This window comes from Perca fluviatilis, chromosome 17 (assembly GCF_010015445.1).
Source record: "Perca fluviatilis chromosome 17, GENO_Pfluv_1.0, whole genome shotgun sequence".
NCBI lineage: Eukaryota > Metazoa > Chordata > Actinopteri > Perciformes > Percidae > Perca > Perca fluviatilis.
Genome location: NC_053128.1, coordinates 27,781,984 through 27,799,684, shown reverse-complemented (window position 1 = coordinate 27,799,684; position 17,701 = coordinate 27,781,984). Strand labels below are relative to the sequence as shown.

Here is a 17,701-nt window from a genome sequence, read left to right as displayed (position 1 = left end):
ACATTTGTCCTTTAAATGCATGAATACATGAAACATGCTTCTGTGTCACAACAAGCTTAATCACATCAAACTAACTATTCTTATCTTCTCTACATGCCCCCGTGAAGCTGTTATTTATATGCCATTCGTGTGTTTAATTAAGTTCTATATTGCATTTGTCTCGGTGTTTTTAGGAGCTAATTTGCATCTGCATTCTCTTTACTTTGCGTATACTGCGATGGCTGGTTTTAAGTGGAAAATGTGTGCTTATTTGCATTTAGGAAAGCATGTGTTTAGTCTGACCCCATTCAAATCTGTACCTTAACATGAGGCAAAATAACTGATCTTAATAGTGTATACAAGTCAGTCAAAAACGTAAGTTGGGACTTCACTTTACAGGCTGCATTGGAGGTAGGTAAAAATGAATCGCCAATATGTCTGATTATTTTGTTATCGTTTAAGTCATTCAACAAGCAAGTATGACACACATTTGCTCAATCAAGCTTCTTAAATAGGGAGGATTTGCTTATTTTCTGTTTTCCCAGCACTGTTAACTGAATGTTTTTAGGTTTTGTACTGTTGGTTTCACACCTGACCCCATCCAAACTTCATCATCAAACAGGTTAATTTCAAACAGATTATAAACTCCATCTTTACAGCCGCAGTCTACACTCACCTAAAGGATTATTAGGAACACCCTACTAACACCGTGTTTGACCCCAGAACTGCCTTAATTCTTCATGGCATTGATTCACCAAGATGCTGGAAGCATTCTTTAGAAATGATGGCCCATATTGAGAGCATAGCATCTTGCAGTTGATGGAGATTTGTGGGATGCACATCCAGGGCACCAAGCTCCCATTCCACCACATCCCAAAGATGTTCTATTGGGTTGAGATCTGGTGACTGTGGGGGCCATTTTAGTACAGTGAACTCATTGTCATGTTCAGGAAACCAATTTGAAATGATTCAAGCTTTGTGACATGGTGCATTTTCCTGCTGGAAGTAGCCATCAGAGGATGGGTACATGGTGGTCATAAAGGGATGGACATGGTCAGAAACAATGCTAAGGTAGGCTGTGGCATTTAAACAATGCCTAATTGGTACTAAGGGGCCTAAAGTTTGCCAAAAAAACATTCCCCACACCATTACACCACCACCACCAGCCTGCCCAGTGGTAACAAGGCATGACGGATCCATGTTCTCATTCTATTTACGCCAAATTCTGACTCTACCATCTGAATGTCTCAACAGAAATCGAGACTCATCAGACCAGGCAACATTTTTACAGTCTTCAAATGTCCAATTTTGGTGTGCTCGTGCAAATTGTAGCCTAATTTTCCTATTTTTAGTGGAGATGAGTGGTACCCGGTGGGCTCTTCTGCTGGTGCAGTCCATCCGCCTCAAGGTTGTGCGTGTTGTGGCTTCACAAATGCTTTGCTGCATACCTCGGTTGTAACCAGTGGATATTTGAGTCAAAGTTGATCTTCTATCAGCTGGAAGCAGTCGGCCCATTCTCCTCTGACCTCTAGCATCAACAAGGCATTTTGGCCCCCCAGGACTGCAGCATCCTGGATGTTTTTACTTTTTCAGATCATTCTTTGTAAACCCTAGAAATGGTTGTGCGTGAAAATCCCAGCAACTGAGCAGATTGTGAAATACTCAGACCAGCCCGTCTGGCACCAACAACCAGGCCACGCTCAAAGTTGCTTAGATCACCTTTCTTTCCCATTCTGACATTCAGTTTGGAGTTCAAGAGATTGGTTAGACCTGGACCACACCCTAAATGCATTGAAGCAGCTGCAATGTGATTGGTTGATTAGATAATCGCATTAACGACAAATCTTACAGGTGTTCCTAATAATCTTTAAGGTGAGTGTAGATTCCTGTAGGACAGAGATCTTCAACAGGAGATCCGGGACCCCTAGGGGGTCCTCAGAGTTACTCATTTTTTTCAAAAATGTAAATGTCTTAATATGAATCCAATATATTATTATCAAATACTACTCAGCCTATATGTGAACAACCATTAGTGATAGGCTGCTGGCCTATAGGGAAGGTAGTAGTTAATCCTAAGGATTCGCTGTGCAACATGTATGTTTAACATAAAAAAACAATTTATCAAATCATGACAAGTTTTATTTTAATATCTTATACTATTTTATGCACAAAAAATGTGTGTATAAAGGCTTTAGGGCGCCCTACAAGTTATTTTAGGTCCAGTTTAATATGCAACCTAATTTTATAGAATACATGTAGTAGGGGGTCCCTGACCCGAGGGGTCCTTGGCTGAGAAAACGTTGAAGACCCCTGCAGTAGACATGTGGGGGATTTTTTTCAGACTTACTTACTACTGTAGTTATTCAACAGGGAGTGTTTGGCTCGCCCAGTAGAACGTGCGCCCCATTTAGGCTGAGTCCTTTGCAGCGGCCAGGGTTAGAATCTGACCTGCGGCCCTTTGCTGAGTGTCATCCCCTCTCTCCCTTTTTTTTTTTTTTAAATGTTATCAAAACTTTTTGTGACCAACCAATCATCAGACATTAACCCTCACTAGCCACATCTTAGTGGATCCTCACTGCTGCTTCCAGGATGTCACTACAGGACTCTATTATAACGATTACTAATAATTAATTACATTAACATTATTTTCAATGGACTTAAATGTCTTTCATAAGTAATTTCGCTTATAAGTGCAGCATAATGACCTTGTTTTTCTTATATTTATGAATGTTTATATTTATTTCTTAATTTTTTAATTACCAATTCATACCTGCTTTTTGTATTGTTTTGATTTTTATATGAACAGTCCTCCTATTTAATGTGTGAGTATTTATCAACCTGATGATGAGTGAGCTGATGCTTACAGTACAACTGCCCTTGCAGGGATACAGTCAATGTATGTTGCAACCAGTTATTGACATTATAATAAACTTAGATATTGCACATTTTCAGAAATAAAAGTGACATTAAGAACCTGTCAGATTGATACTGGGATAAGTATTCTATGTATGTAGATATATTATAGACTTATATGAACGGTGTTGAAATACATTCACTTCCAGTTGGTAATCATTATATATAATATGTTCTGTATATATATGCTCTCAAATATGTGATACTGTTAATGTTAGCACTGTAAAACTTTTCACCGTAAATTTACAATAATATACTGGCAGCAGCTTTGCCAGTATACTACTGTTTATTTACAGTACGCATACTGTTTTTAAAGTTTAAGGTATTTTACTGTAAATAGACCGACAGTTTCTTACTGTATTATTTGAATTTACAGTAATATACTGGCTGCAGTGTAATTCCTGCCTTTTTCTTTATCTTCCCCAAGATGCATTGGTATTAACAGTAAATACCTGTAGTCTGTAACATTCTGTGCATTGCCATTTACAGTATGATCCTGTATAACATTAAAACAGCAAGATCCTGTGAGATTTTAGCTGTAAATTAACATCAAAGGTTTACAGTGAGCCTATATAAAGGTGCACGGGTAAACCATCTCTTAAATGAGGCAGACATAAGGAATATAGGTCAATTTTATATGCAGATCAATTAAATAAATTATTTCCCCTTAAAGGCCCATAAAGTCAAAGGCAAAACCTCCTCGGGATTCATGGTCTTTACAGAGGAGGTAAACTGGTTTGGAGGGAAGCTTTGCTGTCAGTGCAGGCAACATTAATCCAGACACAATTAGGTGTCAGCGGGCTGCTGTTCTCAGTGTGATGATAGCCTCGGGCTGAGCGCGGCGGAGAGAGCCCTAATCAGGAGAGTAAACTCCGCTATATTTCAATTTGGGAGGGCGCTCTTCCGCTCCGGGGGGCCGTGGCACCGGTGATAAATAAAAAGGCCCATTTACTCCCCCTGTTCGCCTACCACAGACATCCAAACTGCACTCGCCACCAGGCCCGTAATCATAGCCCGCATTTGGACGCCGAACATAAATCACGCAATTGGAAACGCCATGATTAGGGATGCCAAACTCAAAACAAATGCAGCGTGTAACCTTGTCAGCCTGCGAGGCCGATCCGAAATCATCTCCAATGAGAAATGAAACAAAATGGAACAACCTGACACTTATCCAACATATTTAATCCTCAATCAACTTAAAGCTGCATTACAAAACGCATCACGCGCGGCTAACACTTCTAATCTTAACCTAACAAGATTACCACCTCCTCTCGTGTAATCCCGCAGTATTATGACACATCTGTTATTAACAAATGTGACAAAGGTGGCCGCACGAGTGGGCCATGCCTTAAAATCCTTTTCAAATGTTAACCAGCATGTTCCCGGGGCCGGTTAAAGTGTTAATTGGCTGATTGAGTCCATTTATCTAATCCCTCAGTTTCCCCGCTGCCCTCAAACCCTCCAAACCGCCAGTGGATTTGGGTGAAGTGCTGCACACGATCTCTATTCAAATATTTCCATATGACAACTGCTCGCCGACCACTCCAATTAAAGGCCAGTCACTTTCTATTGAAGTTGGCTCAAAAGATCGCCGCAGTGTGCGTGGCGCAAACAAAAGGATCGTTCCAAAGCATTTAACTCCCCCAAAGTGACTCCGGCCGACCCGGGACCCGCCCCTTCAAAGGCCATCTCAGGGGATTAGATGCTGGATTTGGGAGGAGAATTTGGGTTCGCACACTGCCTTTCCTATAGTCTTATTTCTGCTCTCTCTCTCTCTCTCCGCTAAAGAGGGGGCTGCATGTGCGTGTTCAGCACCGTGGAAATGAGATGCGCATTTAAATCTGAGAGCGGGGTCCACGCACCGCCTGTGGCCATGCGCTGCCAGGAAACCTGCCCGCCCGCCCGCCCCGCCGGCCGGCCTCGGCCCCGGCCCGGGGTTAATTAAGCAGCCTTCAGAGCTGCGGGAGAAAGGAGAGGCCAGGTTTGATGCTCTCTACATCTGTGATTTCTAGCAAATTCATCCAGCCCCCCCAATGCGCGCAAGGGAGGATTTTTAAATAGCAAATTAGCATTCAGATGAGAGAGCGGTGCGTCATGGCGCTGCGCTGCAGAGCGGGACACGGTTACACATTATACAGTGGTAATATCTGAAGTCTAAGGAAGGACACTGATGACTGCCTGTGACACAATCTGCATTTGGTGGGATTAAAACACCAGACACAGAAGTTCTCTTTGTCAAATCAGGATAAAGAAATATTAAAGTAGGCCTATGTGAAACAATAAAGTACTAACCGTGTATTCACACTTCTCTGTCAGTAGGCTACTGCTAATACTTTTTTCAAAGAGCCCTTAACCACACTTATTAAACTACTTTAATTATTGATTCATCTGTGGATTATTTTTCTTTGATAATTTCAGAAAAAAATAGGTAAAATTAGGCCACTCATCTACCCAAAGGTTGCCCAAGGTTGTGTCTTAAAATAGTTTTTTTCCAAACCATCAGTCCAGCAGCCAGCCAGACATTCAGTGGTGGAATGTAACGAAGTACATTTACTCAAGTACAGTTTCAGGCTATATCCACTTTGTGCTACTTTAAACATATATATTTCAGAGAGGAATATTGTGCTTTTTATTCCACTACATTTATCTGACAGCTTTATACTTTGCAGATTCATATTTCACGTTAAAAACATGTGATACTCTTTTACTGTTTTCACCTCTAAACTTCTCGCATGGCTTCATTTCCTCTTCATTTCAGTATCAAATAAATAACAGCTTGAGACCCAAAAAGGTCAAATTATCCAATATTCCACAAAAAAGGCAAAGAGTTGAGAAAAGTCTGAAAAATGTGTAGTTCAAGTGGCTCCACCTCGAGCAGCTCCAACATAAGCATGCTGCTCTAACATCAGTGCTTTACATATCGATATATAAGTCGCAGGTCTGCAGAAGGAGTACTTTTATTTTTGATACTGTAGGTACACTTAGCTGATAAAATATTTTTAGTATTCTCAATGCAGAACTTTTACTACAGTGAATGATCTGAGAACTTTTTTCACCAGTGCATATATTTGATTTACATCGACATAAAACAGAGAAAAGCAACAAATGCTCACATTTGAGAAGTTGGAACCACACAATGTTTGATTTTTTTTTTACTTGAGAACCTGCCAGTGAAGGGAGATAATCACACTTTTCTTTTTTAATGCAACTCAACCTTTAGCCTCTTTAAACTTGAAAACAGATGTCATGTAATTTCTTAAAAAAGGGCTGAAACTACTGCTTCTTTTCATTGTAGATTATTATTATTATTTTATATTACTATGTCTACATTATTCTCTTATATTGTCCATATTAAGTGCTGGTCTCTAGACTTTATGGACTTATTTACACTACCACCACTACACACACTCTCATAGAGCACCTTACCATAGAGCACCTTACCTGCCCTGTCACTGCAAGCGTCTCATGCTTATACATCCCTTGGTACATTCAAGTGGATTTTTTATTTAGTATCTTTTCTTTTATTGTCCATATTATTCTTTTTTTTTTGTTATGTGTTATTTTGTCATCCTGTTTATGATGTATGTGTATGTTGTGTGTGTTGTCTTTAAGCTACTGGGACCTTGAATTTCCCCTTGGGGATCAATAAAGTAAGTAAGTAAGTAAGTAAGTATCTATCTATCTATCTATCCATCCATCCATCCATCGTGTTGATTCATCATTTAAAGAAAGTCAGAAAGCAGGGGCACATACCCATCACAAGTTCCCAAAGCAAGAGGAGCTTTTCAGATTGCTTCTTTTTTTCTGGCCAACAGTCCAAAACCCCAAAATACTTAATTTACTGTCACATAAGATACAGAGAAGTAGCAAATCCTCAAAGTGAAAAGCTAAAAATCAGAGAATGTTTGGCAAATGACTGAAACGACTAATCAATTATCAAAATATTTGCCTATTAATTACCTAATAGATTAATCAGCACATTGTTGTTGTTGTGCTTGCAAAATGCAGACGTTCTGACCTTTGATCTGTGGTGATTTAAGCATGTCTTGATGAATAAATAAAGGCTCAAACTGATATGAGAGTGTGATGGAACCAAATATAGACTTATAATAATAATGCCTAGTATCTATTATTATTAGGGCTGAAACTAATGATTATTTGAATGTCAGAAATTAGAGAGAAATCACAATCTCACAGTCAAAATGTCCTATACCTCAGCATGATTTCTCCCAAATGTCTTGTTTTATCCAACCAACAGTCCAAAAGTCCAATTTAGGATCACACAAGACACAAAACTGCAAACTAATCTTTTGAATTGAATAGCTGGAACCATCAAATATTTGGCAGTTTTGCTTGAAAAATGACTGAAACCATTAAACCATTATTCATTTTCTATCAATCGATTAATGGACTCATCCCTGCAGCTCTAATTGCAATCAGTCTTTCCAGGAATATGATGAGTTACGTGTTCTGAAGGGAAATAAAATCACGCCAACATAATGTACTATGTAACAAGAAGCAAATCAGCAGATACGACTGCGCCGAGTATGCAAATCATGAAAAGTAAAGCCGGATTCCATTTTCTAAATGAAAAAGTCAATTCCTTAAATGAACAATACGTTCATTCCAAGCAGAAACACACAAACACACACACACACACACACACACACACACACATACACATACACATACACACAGAGGCACTTTCTCTGATTTCCAGACTCCACTCTGGCTTTTATAATCATGGAGCGGATGGAAGGCGGCTGCAGATGCAAAGTGTTTGCCGGCGGAGAGGCCTGGCACTCTGCTCGCTGTGCTTTATTGTGCGCTCGCTGTCACATACAGGTCTTCATTAGGAGCATCTAGAGACTTTGTGTGGAGGCTTTTGTGTGCGTGAACCACTGTGGTTTATGGGTCTTTTTGCACCACTAATACGCCACTATGTCAGATGGAGTCTGTTTTAGTGCAAGGCTTTATGGGGGCAAATTGGTGCAGAATAGGACGGCGGAGCACTTTAACAGCACTCACCTTCTCCTCACCCCTTTTAACTTATTAACTTATATTAACTCATTTTAACCTGTCAACAGCTCTGCATCTGTAGGCCTATCGCAAATAAATCACAGTAGCGGCTGTAGAAGAGTGTGTAGCTGGGTGCAAAATGTGTTTACCTCCGCGGGAATCCACAAGCTTTTTACCTCCTAGTCACTATTAATGAAGCCAATCTCCATTTGGACTGCACGATCACTTTTTAATGCACTTGAGTGTTTTTTAAAGTGCAATCAAATGCTAATTAAAGGCTAGTGGTGGGGTTTTTCTTTTTTTCCTTACCGGCTGACCATAAATGCTCTTTTGTGCCTGCTTTCACTATAAGAGAAACATGAGCATGAGTCAAGTGTTAAATGCACCTGCGAGATGGCCCTCAGTGGCCTGCCGCTTTTCAAAGCACACACAAATGGGAGGTAAACAATGTAATGAAAGCCTTTCAAAGAATCTGCAATGGTTAGTTTTGCCTTGCTCTTTGAGTGACAGATCAGATCAGCAGATTGGCAGAGCAGACTAAGTGTATAAAGCCATGCGGCCACAGTGAACGGTCAACACACAAGTCTGTAATGTTGCGTTGGAGTCTGTGACGGCGCTTTTCCTCGCCGCCGTCGCACCCGATGCATGCTCTTGGTGGAATTGTTGGGTCTCTGTAAATTATAGAGTGGGGTCTAAATGAGTGATTTCTAACCAGGGATACTTGTACCTTTAAAAAAAACTCCTGAAACACCAACTGTTCACCACAGCCTACAACCTCCCTGAGCTTAGCCACTGTAATTCTGTAAAGTGTCCTTGGATTTCATGAAAGGGGTTATATAAACAAAAGTAATTATTTTATTATTATTATAAGTGTACTTATTGTGGCAATAAAACATTTTCTGATTCGGATTCTTTCATGTATACAAGAGTTTCACATTTGGAACATAGATTAGGAACTGATGACGGGGTATGTGAGTTCACCTGACAGGGCTGTGGCGCGATATCATGACTTTGCGTAAAGCCAAGTGACACGTGTTATCTGTACGCATTATGAGCTATCCGCGTGTATGTGTATGCAGAAGAACGGGACGTTGCATTTGGAGCTATCCGCGTGTATGTCTACGCCACAACGGGACGTTTCATTTGGAGCTCGGGTTGGGTTTTAGGAAAAGAAGAACGGGACGGTTGGATTTAGGAAAACAATAACGGGACGCAGGACAACAACGGCACGGTTGGGTTTAGGAAAAGAAGAAAGCAACGGTTGGTTTTAGGAAACGGGACACAATCCCCACTCTCCTGGGTGAAATTCCTGTTTGACCCATCCACCACCCCGACCAACCTCCCTACGCGGATTTTCGGCCTTTCATACTACTCGCTACGCACTAATGTGAGTCAATGGAGGCCAAATGGCGTTGATAAACACACTAAAAAGCGATTATGCGTCTTGATAACACGACAAAATGGCATACGAATTGGTTGTGTCATACAGTACATACACCACTTCATGAGATCAGTCTGGCTGTGGGGGAACCTCAGACCAAACAGGTTGGGAACCACTGGTCTTGACTTACTCGATCTGTAAAGTAATAATAATAATAAATTGAATTTATCCCGAAAGTGTCCCGACATAACCTCTGCTATTATTTGACAGTATAAATACAATTGAATTACATTTAAAGCCACAAAAGGCTAATTATTCATTAAGTATTGCAAAACATCACATATCTCAGGAATGTTATGATCGCAGTATTAACAATATCCTCGTATCCCTGAGGAAATATTTATTGAGTGCTTTGTTACTTTAACGCAGTATGCGAGTCGAAATATAATTTATTTGTGGGCCTGGAAAACGAGGGGGGGGCCCTTTTTTTTTTTTTTTTTTTTGGGTTTTTTGTTTTTAAATGTGGGACACCAAAAACGAAAGTGAAAAATCAAATCAGCAGAGCTGAATGCGTCTGTCCCTCTAATGAGCCGCTGATTGAACATTTCAGCGGGGAAACATGTAGTCATTAGTCTCCATGCTCCAAAGAAGCATTTAAGAAGAAACTTCAGTAGAGGGAGAAAAAAAAATAAAAAATCTAATTACAATACAGGAGACGCAGGAATAGCTATGAAGCATCAATTTAAGCATAATCACTACAATTACTGTTCCCACGGGCCTGCTGGAGTTACATAGTGATTGTTTTAGGGGAGAAATTGTATTTGTGTGAATATGACACCTTATCCTCAGATGTCACGCCTCTTCCCATCATCACGCGGGTCTTGGTTGTAAGTGAGTGTTTCACTCGTCAAGGGAACATCATTTTGTGCTGCGAGAGGATTAACTGTGTTAGCCACTTGTGAAATGATCAGTTGCAGAATCTGTGATCTATTTATTAGCCTTTAACAATCCGTCTGAATGCAAGCGTAACAACTGATTATACATTTTTTTTGTTTCTGTAAGCTGTTTAAAAAGGGACAGGTCGCCCAACTTGTTTTTCTAAAAACGCGGTCATTATTTTTTAGATGCATTTTAAAGTGCTCATATTATGCTTTTTAGCTTTTTTCCCTTTCCTTTATTGTGTTATATATCTTTTTTGTGCACGTTATACAGTAGGTTTACAAGGTGAAAAAGCCCAAAGTCCACCCCAAAGGGACTTACCATCTCCAACAGAAAACACTGTTCAAACTGCTCCAAACAGCTCTATTGTAGTCCAGCCTTTACTTCAGAGACAGACGAGGTCACTTTGGAACACACGTTATAATGCTCGCCTAGCTGCTAGCGTGGTACACCCTCATACTCTGCTTCTGACTGGCTAGTAGTCCTTACCTAGCTACTGTCAGGGCACGTCCTCATACTCTGCTTCTGACTGGCTAGTAGTCCTTACCTAGCTACTGTCAGGGCACGCCCTCATACTCTGCTTCTGACTGGCTAGTAGTCCTTACCTAGCTACTGTCAGGGCACGCCCTCATACTCTGCTTCTGACTGGCTAGTAGTCCTTACCTAGCTACTGTCAGGGCACACCCTCATACTCTGCTTCTGACTGGCTAGTAGTCCTTAGCTAGCTACTGCGCATGTGCAACTTCCAACAAAGATGGAACAGAAGTGAAATGCCTCACTCTGTAGCTAAAACAGAGAACTCAACGTGTTTCGGTGTTTTAAGCCCCCAACATCTCCTTCCAGGCAGCGCTGCCTGGAAGGCACTAGGATTAGGCTATAGTTATGGTTATGGTTAGGTGCCTTGAAGTCAACGGTCGCAGCGCTGCCTGGAAGGAGACGTTGTGGGCTTAAAACACCATCGAGCGAACTCAACACACAGGGTGAAAAGAGGAGCTGCAGCAATGTGCAGTACAACAAAAATATGGTGTTGAAAATTATACCATGTAAACCTATTCTGGTACAACCTCTTAATACAATTATGATCCCGGAAATGAGCATAATATGATCACTTTAAAAATTGTTTACACCACTAGACACCATGAGGAGGTAAGTGAAGAAAAACAAGTCAAGTCTATTTTGTTTAAAGTGCCCATATTATGAAAAAATCACTTTTTCTGGGATTTGGGGTGTTCTTTTGTGTCTCTGGTGCTTCCACACACATACAAACTTTGAAAAAAATCCATCCATGCTGTTTTGAGTGACATACGGTTTCTGAATGTGTCCTGCCTTCAGTCTCCTAGTGAGCTGTTCAAAATCGGCTCGGACTGTGACGTCACAGTCCGAAATGAGCTGGCTAACCACAACTCGCATGCTAACCGTTAGCATTAGCATGCTACGTCGTTCTCAATAGCAAAGCACTGCTACAACACACACAAGTTCACCATAATCTGCAAAAGAACTACTTCCATGTGCGCCCTCATTTAGAAGTCTCCCAGCTAATCCTGCCTTGTAACTGACCAAAGTTAGAGAAACAGCCTTTCTTTTACTGTCTCTAGAGTTAGCTAGCTGACATGATCTACATCTGAACTACTGAGCATGTGCGAGTGCAGTCAAAGATAGTACAGAAGAAGAAGATGAAAAGAGGTCTCACTCTGTAGCTAAAACAGAAACCAGGTGAAAAGAGGAGCTGCAGCAGTGAGAGAGAGCTGTGCAGTACAACAAAAATATGGTGTTTTTTGAAAATTAAACCATGTAAACCTATTCTGGTACAACCTAAAAATACAGTTATGAACCTGAAAATGAGCATAATATGGGCGCTTTAACTAGTGCAGTGCCCTTTCAAAACGTGCCTGTTCGGACCGCTCATCCAAACAACTTCCCACTCGACACTGTGCTTCCTTGGGTACTGAGCAACACACCTGCCATGACATAGTTACGTCCCCTAGCAATGCTAGAGTATACGTGTCATTTGCTAACAGCTAGCTATGTGGGACCAGGCAATTTCCTGAAACAAAATCGTTCATCCCGAAAGTTACAACATTGCTACAATGGAAGAACGGTTGTCGAGAAAATCGAAGGACAGACAGACAGAGACTCTTTCCATTTTAGTTAGATATAGCCCAATATCATAAATCATACATCTGTCTAAAGGGGCCTTACCATCTGTACAGCATACAACACCCTCTCTTCAGACCCTTGATTCGGTGAAGAAAAACCTTTAATGGGGATGAAAATGGAAGAAACCTCAGGAAGATGAGGAAAAAAATTGGTCAAATGTCCTTAGTTCAAATTCAAGCTGCAGCATTCTGGACCAACTGCCTGACAATAAAACATTACAATAACAAAGAAAAAGGATTATTAGCTGTGTTGCGTAGGTTAAAAAAAAAAGACAAAGGCCATCTCTGTGTTGTTTTTAAAGTGCTGATTAAAAGGGTTGAATCAAACATTAAGATTCTTGGTGGCCAAACATTGAGAAATCACACAATTGTCTAGAATTACTGTTATTTGATCGAACTGTGGAAATAGAATGTGGAGCCAATGACCAGCAGATCCATTTTGATATGTATGTGTATCAGTTTATAAAGAGTCAAGAACTACACTGAGGTTGGAAGCAAATCATTTAATTGTTATGGCAGAAAGTCAAATTATTTCTAATAAAGGGACGAAATCCATAATTTAACAATGCGCACTGGAATTGCTGTGTTTGTATCTCGCCTGCATGTCTGAGGCTCCCTGTCACATGAACGAACGAGGGGCTGATCAGGGGCACGCTGGCTAATGAGAACTTGCTCTCTGTGGTAAGGTCAGACAGGCGTTTCCTCAGCTGGGCATCCTGTGCCTTTACCCCCCCTCATCTCCCCCCCCCAACGTCCCCTCCATCCGCTCTCTACTCTCTTCAAACACACCGTGATAAGACCAACTGAACAGGCCCATCATGTCACTGTGCTGCAGCCCAGAGAGGGAAAGAAATCAAGCTGTCACTGCACAGCAATGTTGAGGGTGAGGTGACGGGGGAGAAAAGGCCCCCCCCCCCCCCCCCCCCCCCCCCCCTCCCCCCCCCCCCCCTCCCCTTTTTTTTTTTTTTCCTCCCCAGAGCCTATTATAGCAGGTGCCAACACCAGGAGATGGATCTCACACACACACACACACACACACACACACACACACACACACACACACACACACACACACACACACACACACACACACACACACACACACACACAGTAGGAGGATAACCCTTGTTGAGTTCATTTCAACTCTTCCTCTCCCTAATCTAAACTTTACAAAGTCCCAAAAGAGAATATGAACCGATAATAAAACAAGACTCAAGAGTCTACGGCCAGACCAAAAGCTCTCTGAGGTAGAGCTGCAACGACTGGTCAATCGCCAACTACTTCGATAATCGACTAATTGTTAAAGTAATTCATTCAGTATATTATTTTTAGAGCCTTTTGTCTGAGAACAGCCGGCTGCTGCGAGTGAAAGCGACACGATGAGAGCAGTAAGAGTGAACCAAAACAGTAACGCTGTGGCCTGGGCAGCTAAACAATGAGCTGAAACTCACTGTGAAGATCCGTAAAGCAGAGGGGTGGAGCTGCAGATTTGGGTGATAATTCATCACTATGAGTGACACCTTTCTCATCGCATTGTCATTTGGTATATTCTTATTGTAACGTATTGTTTATAACTGCTTTCTTTCTCCTCTAGCATTTGTTTTTATGATAAAATACCTAAAAACGAATAGCATTTCTATCAGCCGTAGCTGTATTTTGTGTTTAGCAAATGTTAGCATGCTAACACCCTAAACTAAGATGGTGGACGGGGTAAGCATTATACCTGCATTATACCATCAGCATGTTAGCATGCTGAGTGCTGACTATAGCATTTAGCTCAAAGCATCACTGTGTCCAGGCTCACAGAGCCGCCAGTCCGGCTCCAGACTCTTACTCTCGTTGTAAAGTAAGCACAAAGGAATGAAGGGTAACTTAAGTGCATGAAGTCTTTTTTTTATTGGCTTATTCTACTGTAGAAAATGTAACATAGGTTTGTTTCTGAAGAGTCCAGATGCTATCTGTATCTTAGAAACAATGTGTGTAGGTGTGCATTTTTGTAAACTAAATTACTAAAATGTGGAAATAAGTTTGAAAATCTTCCATGTGGCTTTGGATGTGTAGGATGTGCGCGTGTCTCTGGCAGGCCTCACGCAGCGTGTGTGTGTGTGTGTGTGTGTGTGTTTGTGTGATGGGAACAGCTGGCTGAGGGAATGAGGACAGAGGGAGAGGTGATGGATGCGAGTGGAGCTCCTGTGACAGATGAGCTAACAGGTGTTCACCACAGCCCTCAGAGAGACGCTATTTATGAGCCGGAAAAGACAGCCAGACGCAAAGCACACTACGCCACGGGCCTACTCAAAGCTAAAACACATCACGTACATCTGTGCAACTTTACTCGACGACGAGCAACACAGCAGAACAGTCTTCAGGCGTTGGATTGGCTTCAGTTTGCTGAGAGCATCTTTACTCAACAGTCGAGCCGAAGCCCTTTCATCATCCTCATATGTCTTCTACTGCAGAATATTAACTTTGAATAAATCCACACAGCTACGATACACTTTATACACAAAAGTTTTTCACCCCTCAAATCGCGATGGTAGTTACAAATGCAGGTAGACAACAATGACGTGTGTCCTTGCTCTTTTTGCGCGACAAGATTGAACACGTTATTTTTACGTTATAGAATCTGACCCCTACTATAACTAATAATATAACGCTTAAAGTTTGGTTGACATCCAAATGAAGCAAATACAAATCTAAGTTCCGGTTAACAGACGGAATATCTTTTCATCTAAGATGGTTTGAGGCGAGCTAGCCTCCGTTTTGTTTGACAATACTTTGAACGTCAACAAGAAGTGACATCACCCAACATCGCTTAGGACACCCTTAAATGAAGTGGCAGTTTTGTATGTCACAAGGTCATATTTATTTGGATTTGCATTAGCGTTGTACTTACTACAGTACATTTGTGACAAATCGGAAACATTTTGATGTAAACTTTGGGAGTGATAACTCCTTTGCTGGGGCCCAGACTCACTGCTTTCCTACTCCTGGTTTAAAGGATCCAACACAGCGGATGGTGGATGGAAACACGGGAGGAGACAGAGAAGAACATATGTCAGCAGGTGGAGTGACAGATTCATCAAAATCACGACGTCATGATGTACATGGTTGGCGCCTCAGCCTGCCGATTAGCAGAGCTCATCATTAACGATTTTGTGTTCCAGCCACGTTCATCCAAACGACCATAAATCACAGCACCGAGACGTCGGAGAGACGCCGTCGGGTAACGCGGCCTAAATCAAACTGAGGAGCGTCATTACTAGCAAGACACAAAGAAATAAAATGTTTGTTTTAATAAATTCACTTTTTATTGTTCAGCAAAAGCCATACAAGTAAAAAGACCTTGTTGATTTAAGTCTAACATATACGTTTGGTTTTCTAAATTACATTATTTTCACGTAGAAGGCACAAATGTGATTTGGGGGCAGTGTAAAGACTGGAATGTAACACTACATCGGGGACAGAGGCTAGTTTGTAGTTGCAGCAGCTTGCAAAGGTTTATACTGTAATGAGAGGGTTTAGATGGGTCCAAATGGCCTGGAGGAATCCTCCTTTTCTCTTTTTCTTGGCACTAAAGAACAAATTCCAATCAATGCAAACACAGGGTCGCTTGGCTCAGAGATCAATGCTTTAGTGGAGTATCTCAATCAGTGTAAACATTAAACAGACAAATTGGCCTGTCGCACTGTGAGGGAGGCAGCATTATACTTGTTCCCTCAAAATGAATGTTCAGCTGTTTGTACATAATAATACTTGATCAAATCCATAAATTGCATGCAATTTAAACAGTCACCACCGAGGTCAATGACCAGTTGGTTTGACATGACTGGATGGAGTAGTGTCATGTTGAGGAGTGACTCATAATGGACAAGGTAAGGCTAAAAAGCTCACCATCACGTCTATGATGCCTTCTGTGTGTTTTAAAAAGAGGATCATCACTTTATTCAAAACCTTCACAAAGTTATTCTTGCGATTCAGGACAATCCTTTCAAAAAAAAAAAAAAAAAAGTTCAAGCTCTACTTCTTCGGTTTCTGTATTCAGGATCAAAGTGCGATGTGTTTGAAAGTACTGCTCGAATTGTCCCAAACCACAGAAATAAAATACATGAAATCTTTAATGAAGTGCTGTTCCCCTTTACCTTTACTAAAGGGAGTAGGGAGGAGGGGGGGACTCTACACCTGAGCAAGGGTTTGTTTGAGGTCTCGGAGCAACATGGACGCCATGACGCTCTTCTCTGTGCTGATAGTAAGCAGGGCAGTGGAGGACTCCTTCAGCTCCAGCGACACCAAGACCAGGGCCCCGCTGCTGACTGTCCGCCCGGCAAACCTGCAGATGAGTAAAAAAATAATAAATAAATAAATAAAAAGGTGAGTCCGCTTCACTAAACCACTATGAAAAATGAAAGGAGCCTTGCGTGTGCCCGTCACAGTCGTTTGTTTGTTTGTTTTCCTCACTCTCGTTTTCAAGCTCAACAGCCAATCAGATGAATAGGCTGTACGACCAACGGCCGATTCAACAGCGGCTGTCGGGCGTCGGTCGTACAGCCTATTCATCTTAACGAAGGCCGACGCTTGGCGACGGTGCGGGACACACCACACACACTAGGCCGACAGTCGGTTTGACAGACTGATAGGGAGCTGTGTGGCCTTAAAGGGAGAGTTCACCCGACAGTTTAAAAAGATATAGTTCCTATAAAAAATGTCGACAGCAGGTTCTGTGGTTTATCTAGAGTAACGGGTGCAGCGTTTCTGGAAAGAGATGTAACTTCAAGTTACTTTTTTCAGTGCTGTGAGCACCACAGACAAAATTCTATTCACCTCCATTGTGTTGAGCTGGAGGCAGAAATTTCAGAGACAGATATCTAAAAATATAGACAAATAAAACTTAAAATTGTATATACCATTAGGGGTGAGTAAGACAATATGTTCTTTTGTAATTTGTTTCACACAAAGGTGACAAAAAGAAATCCAGAGACATCGCACTGATCCCAATTTCTAAATAGCTACTGACTGTTTCCATCCACCTGTCAAAACAAATCTTATTAGAGCTGGGCGATATGACGATACACTTAATCTTTATGTTATTTGACAGGGCCATTGCATATTAATAAACATTTCTGTAAATATGCCAGATTTAGCAAAAAGGCTAGTTTTGATTTGCAGTCCCTGGCCAGATGTTACAACAGGCTCCCTAAAAAGCAAATCAAGAACACAAGAGGGGTTGAGATCATCAAAACCATTTAAAATGTCTGTTGTATGTATTTTTCCATATCGATTCTTTCAGGATATTAAAAAAAAAAACAGCGGC

The 17,701-nt window shown here is 41.3% G+C and overlaps 1 protein-coding gene across 2 annotated transcripts in view; it reads right to left on the bottom strand.

Annotated features, from left to right (window-relative positions):
- Positions 1 to 15,678: 15,678 nt before the first annotated feature.
- The window catches only part of ap3b1a (adaptor related protein complex 3 subunit beta 1a), a 63,810-nt gene continuing 61,787 nt past the window's right edge, over positions 15,679 to 17,701 (bottom strand). For both annotated transcript variants that reach the window (XM_039779591.1, XM_039779590.1), the window contains exon 27: positions 15,679 to 16,720. In XM_039779591.1, coding sequence (XP_039635525.1) covers positions 16,567 to 16,720 — 154 coding nt within the window. In that variant the 3' untranslated portion in view covers positions 15,679 to 16,566. The remainder of the gene's footprint in view (positions 16,721 to 17,701) is intronic.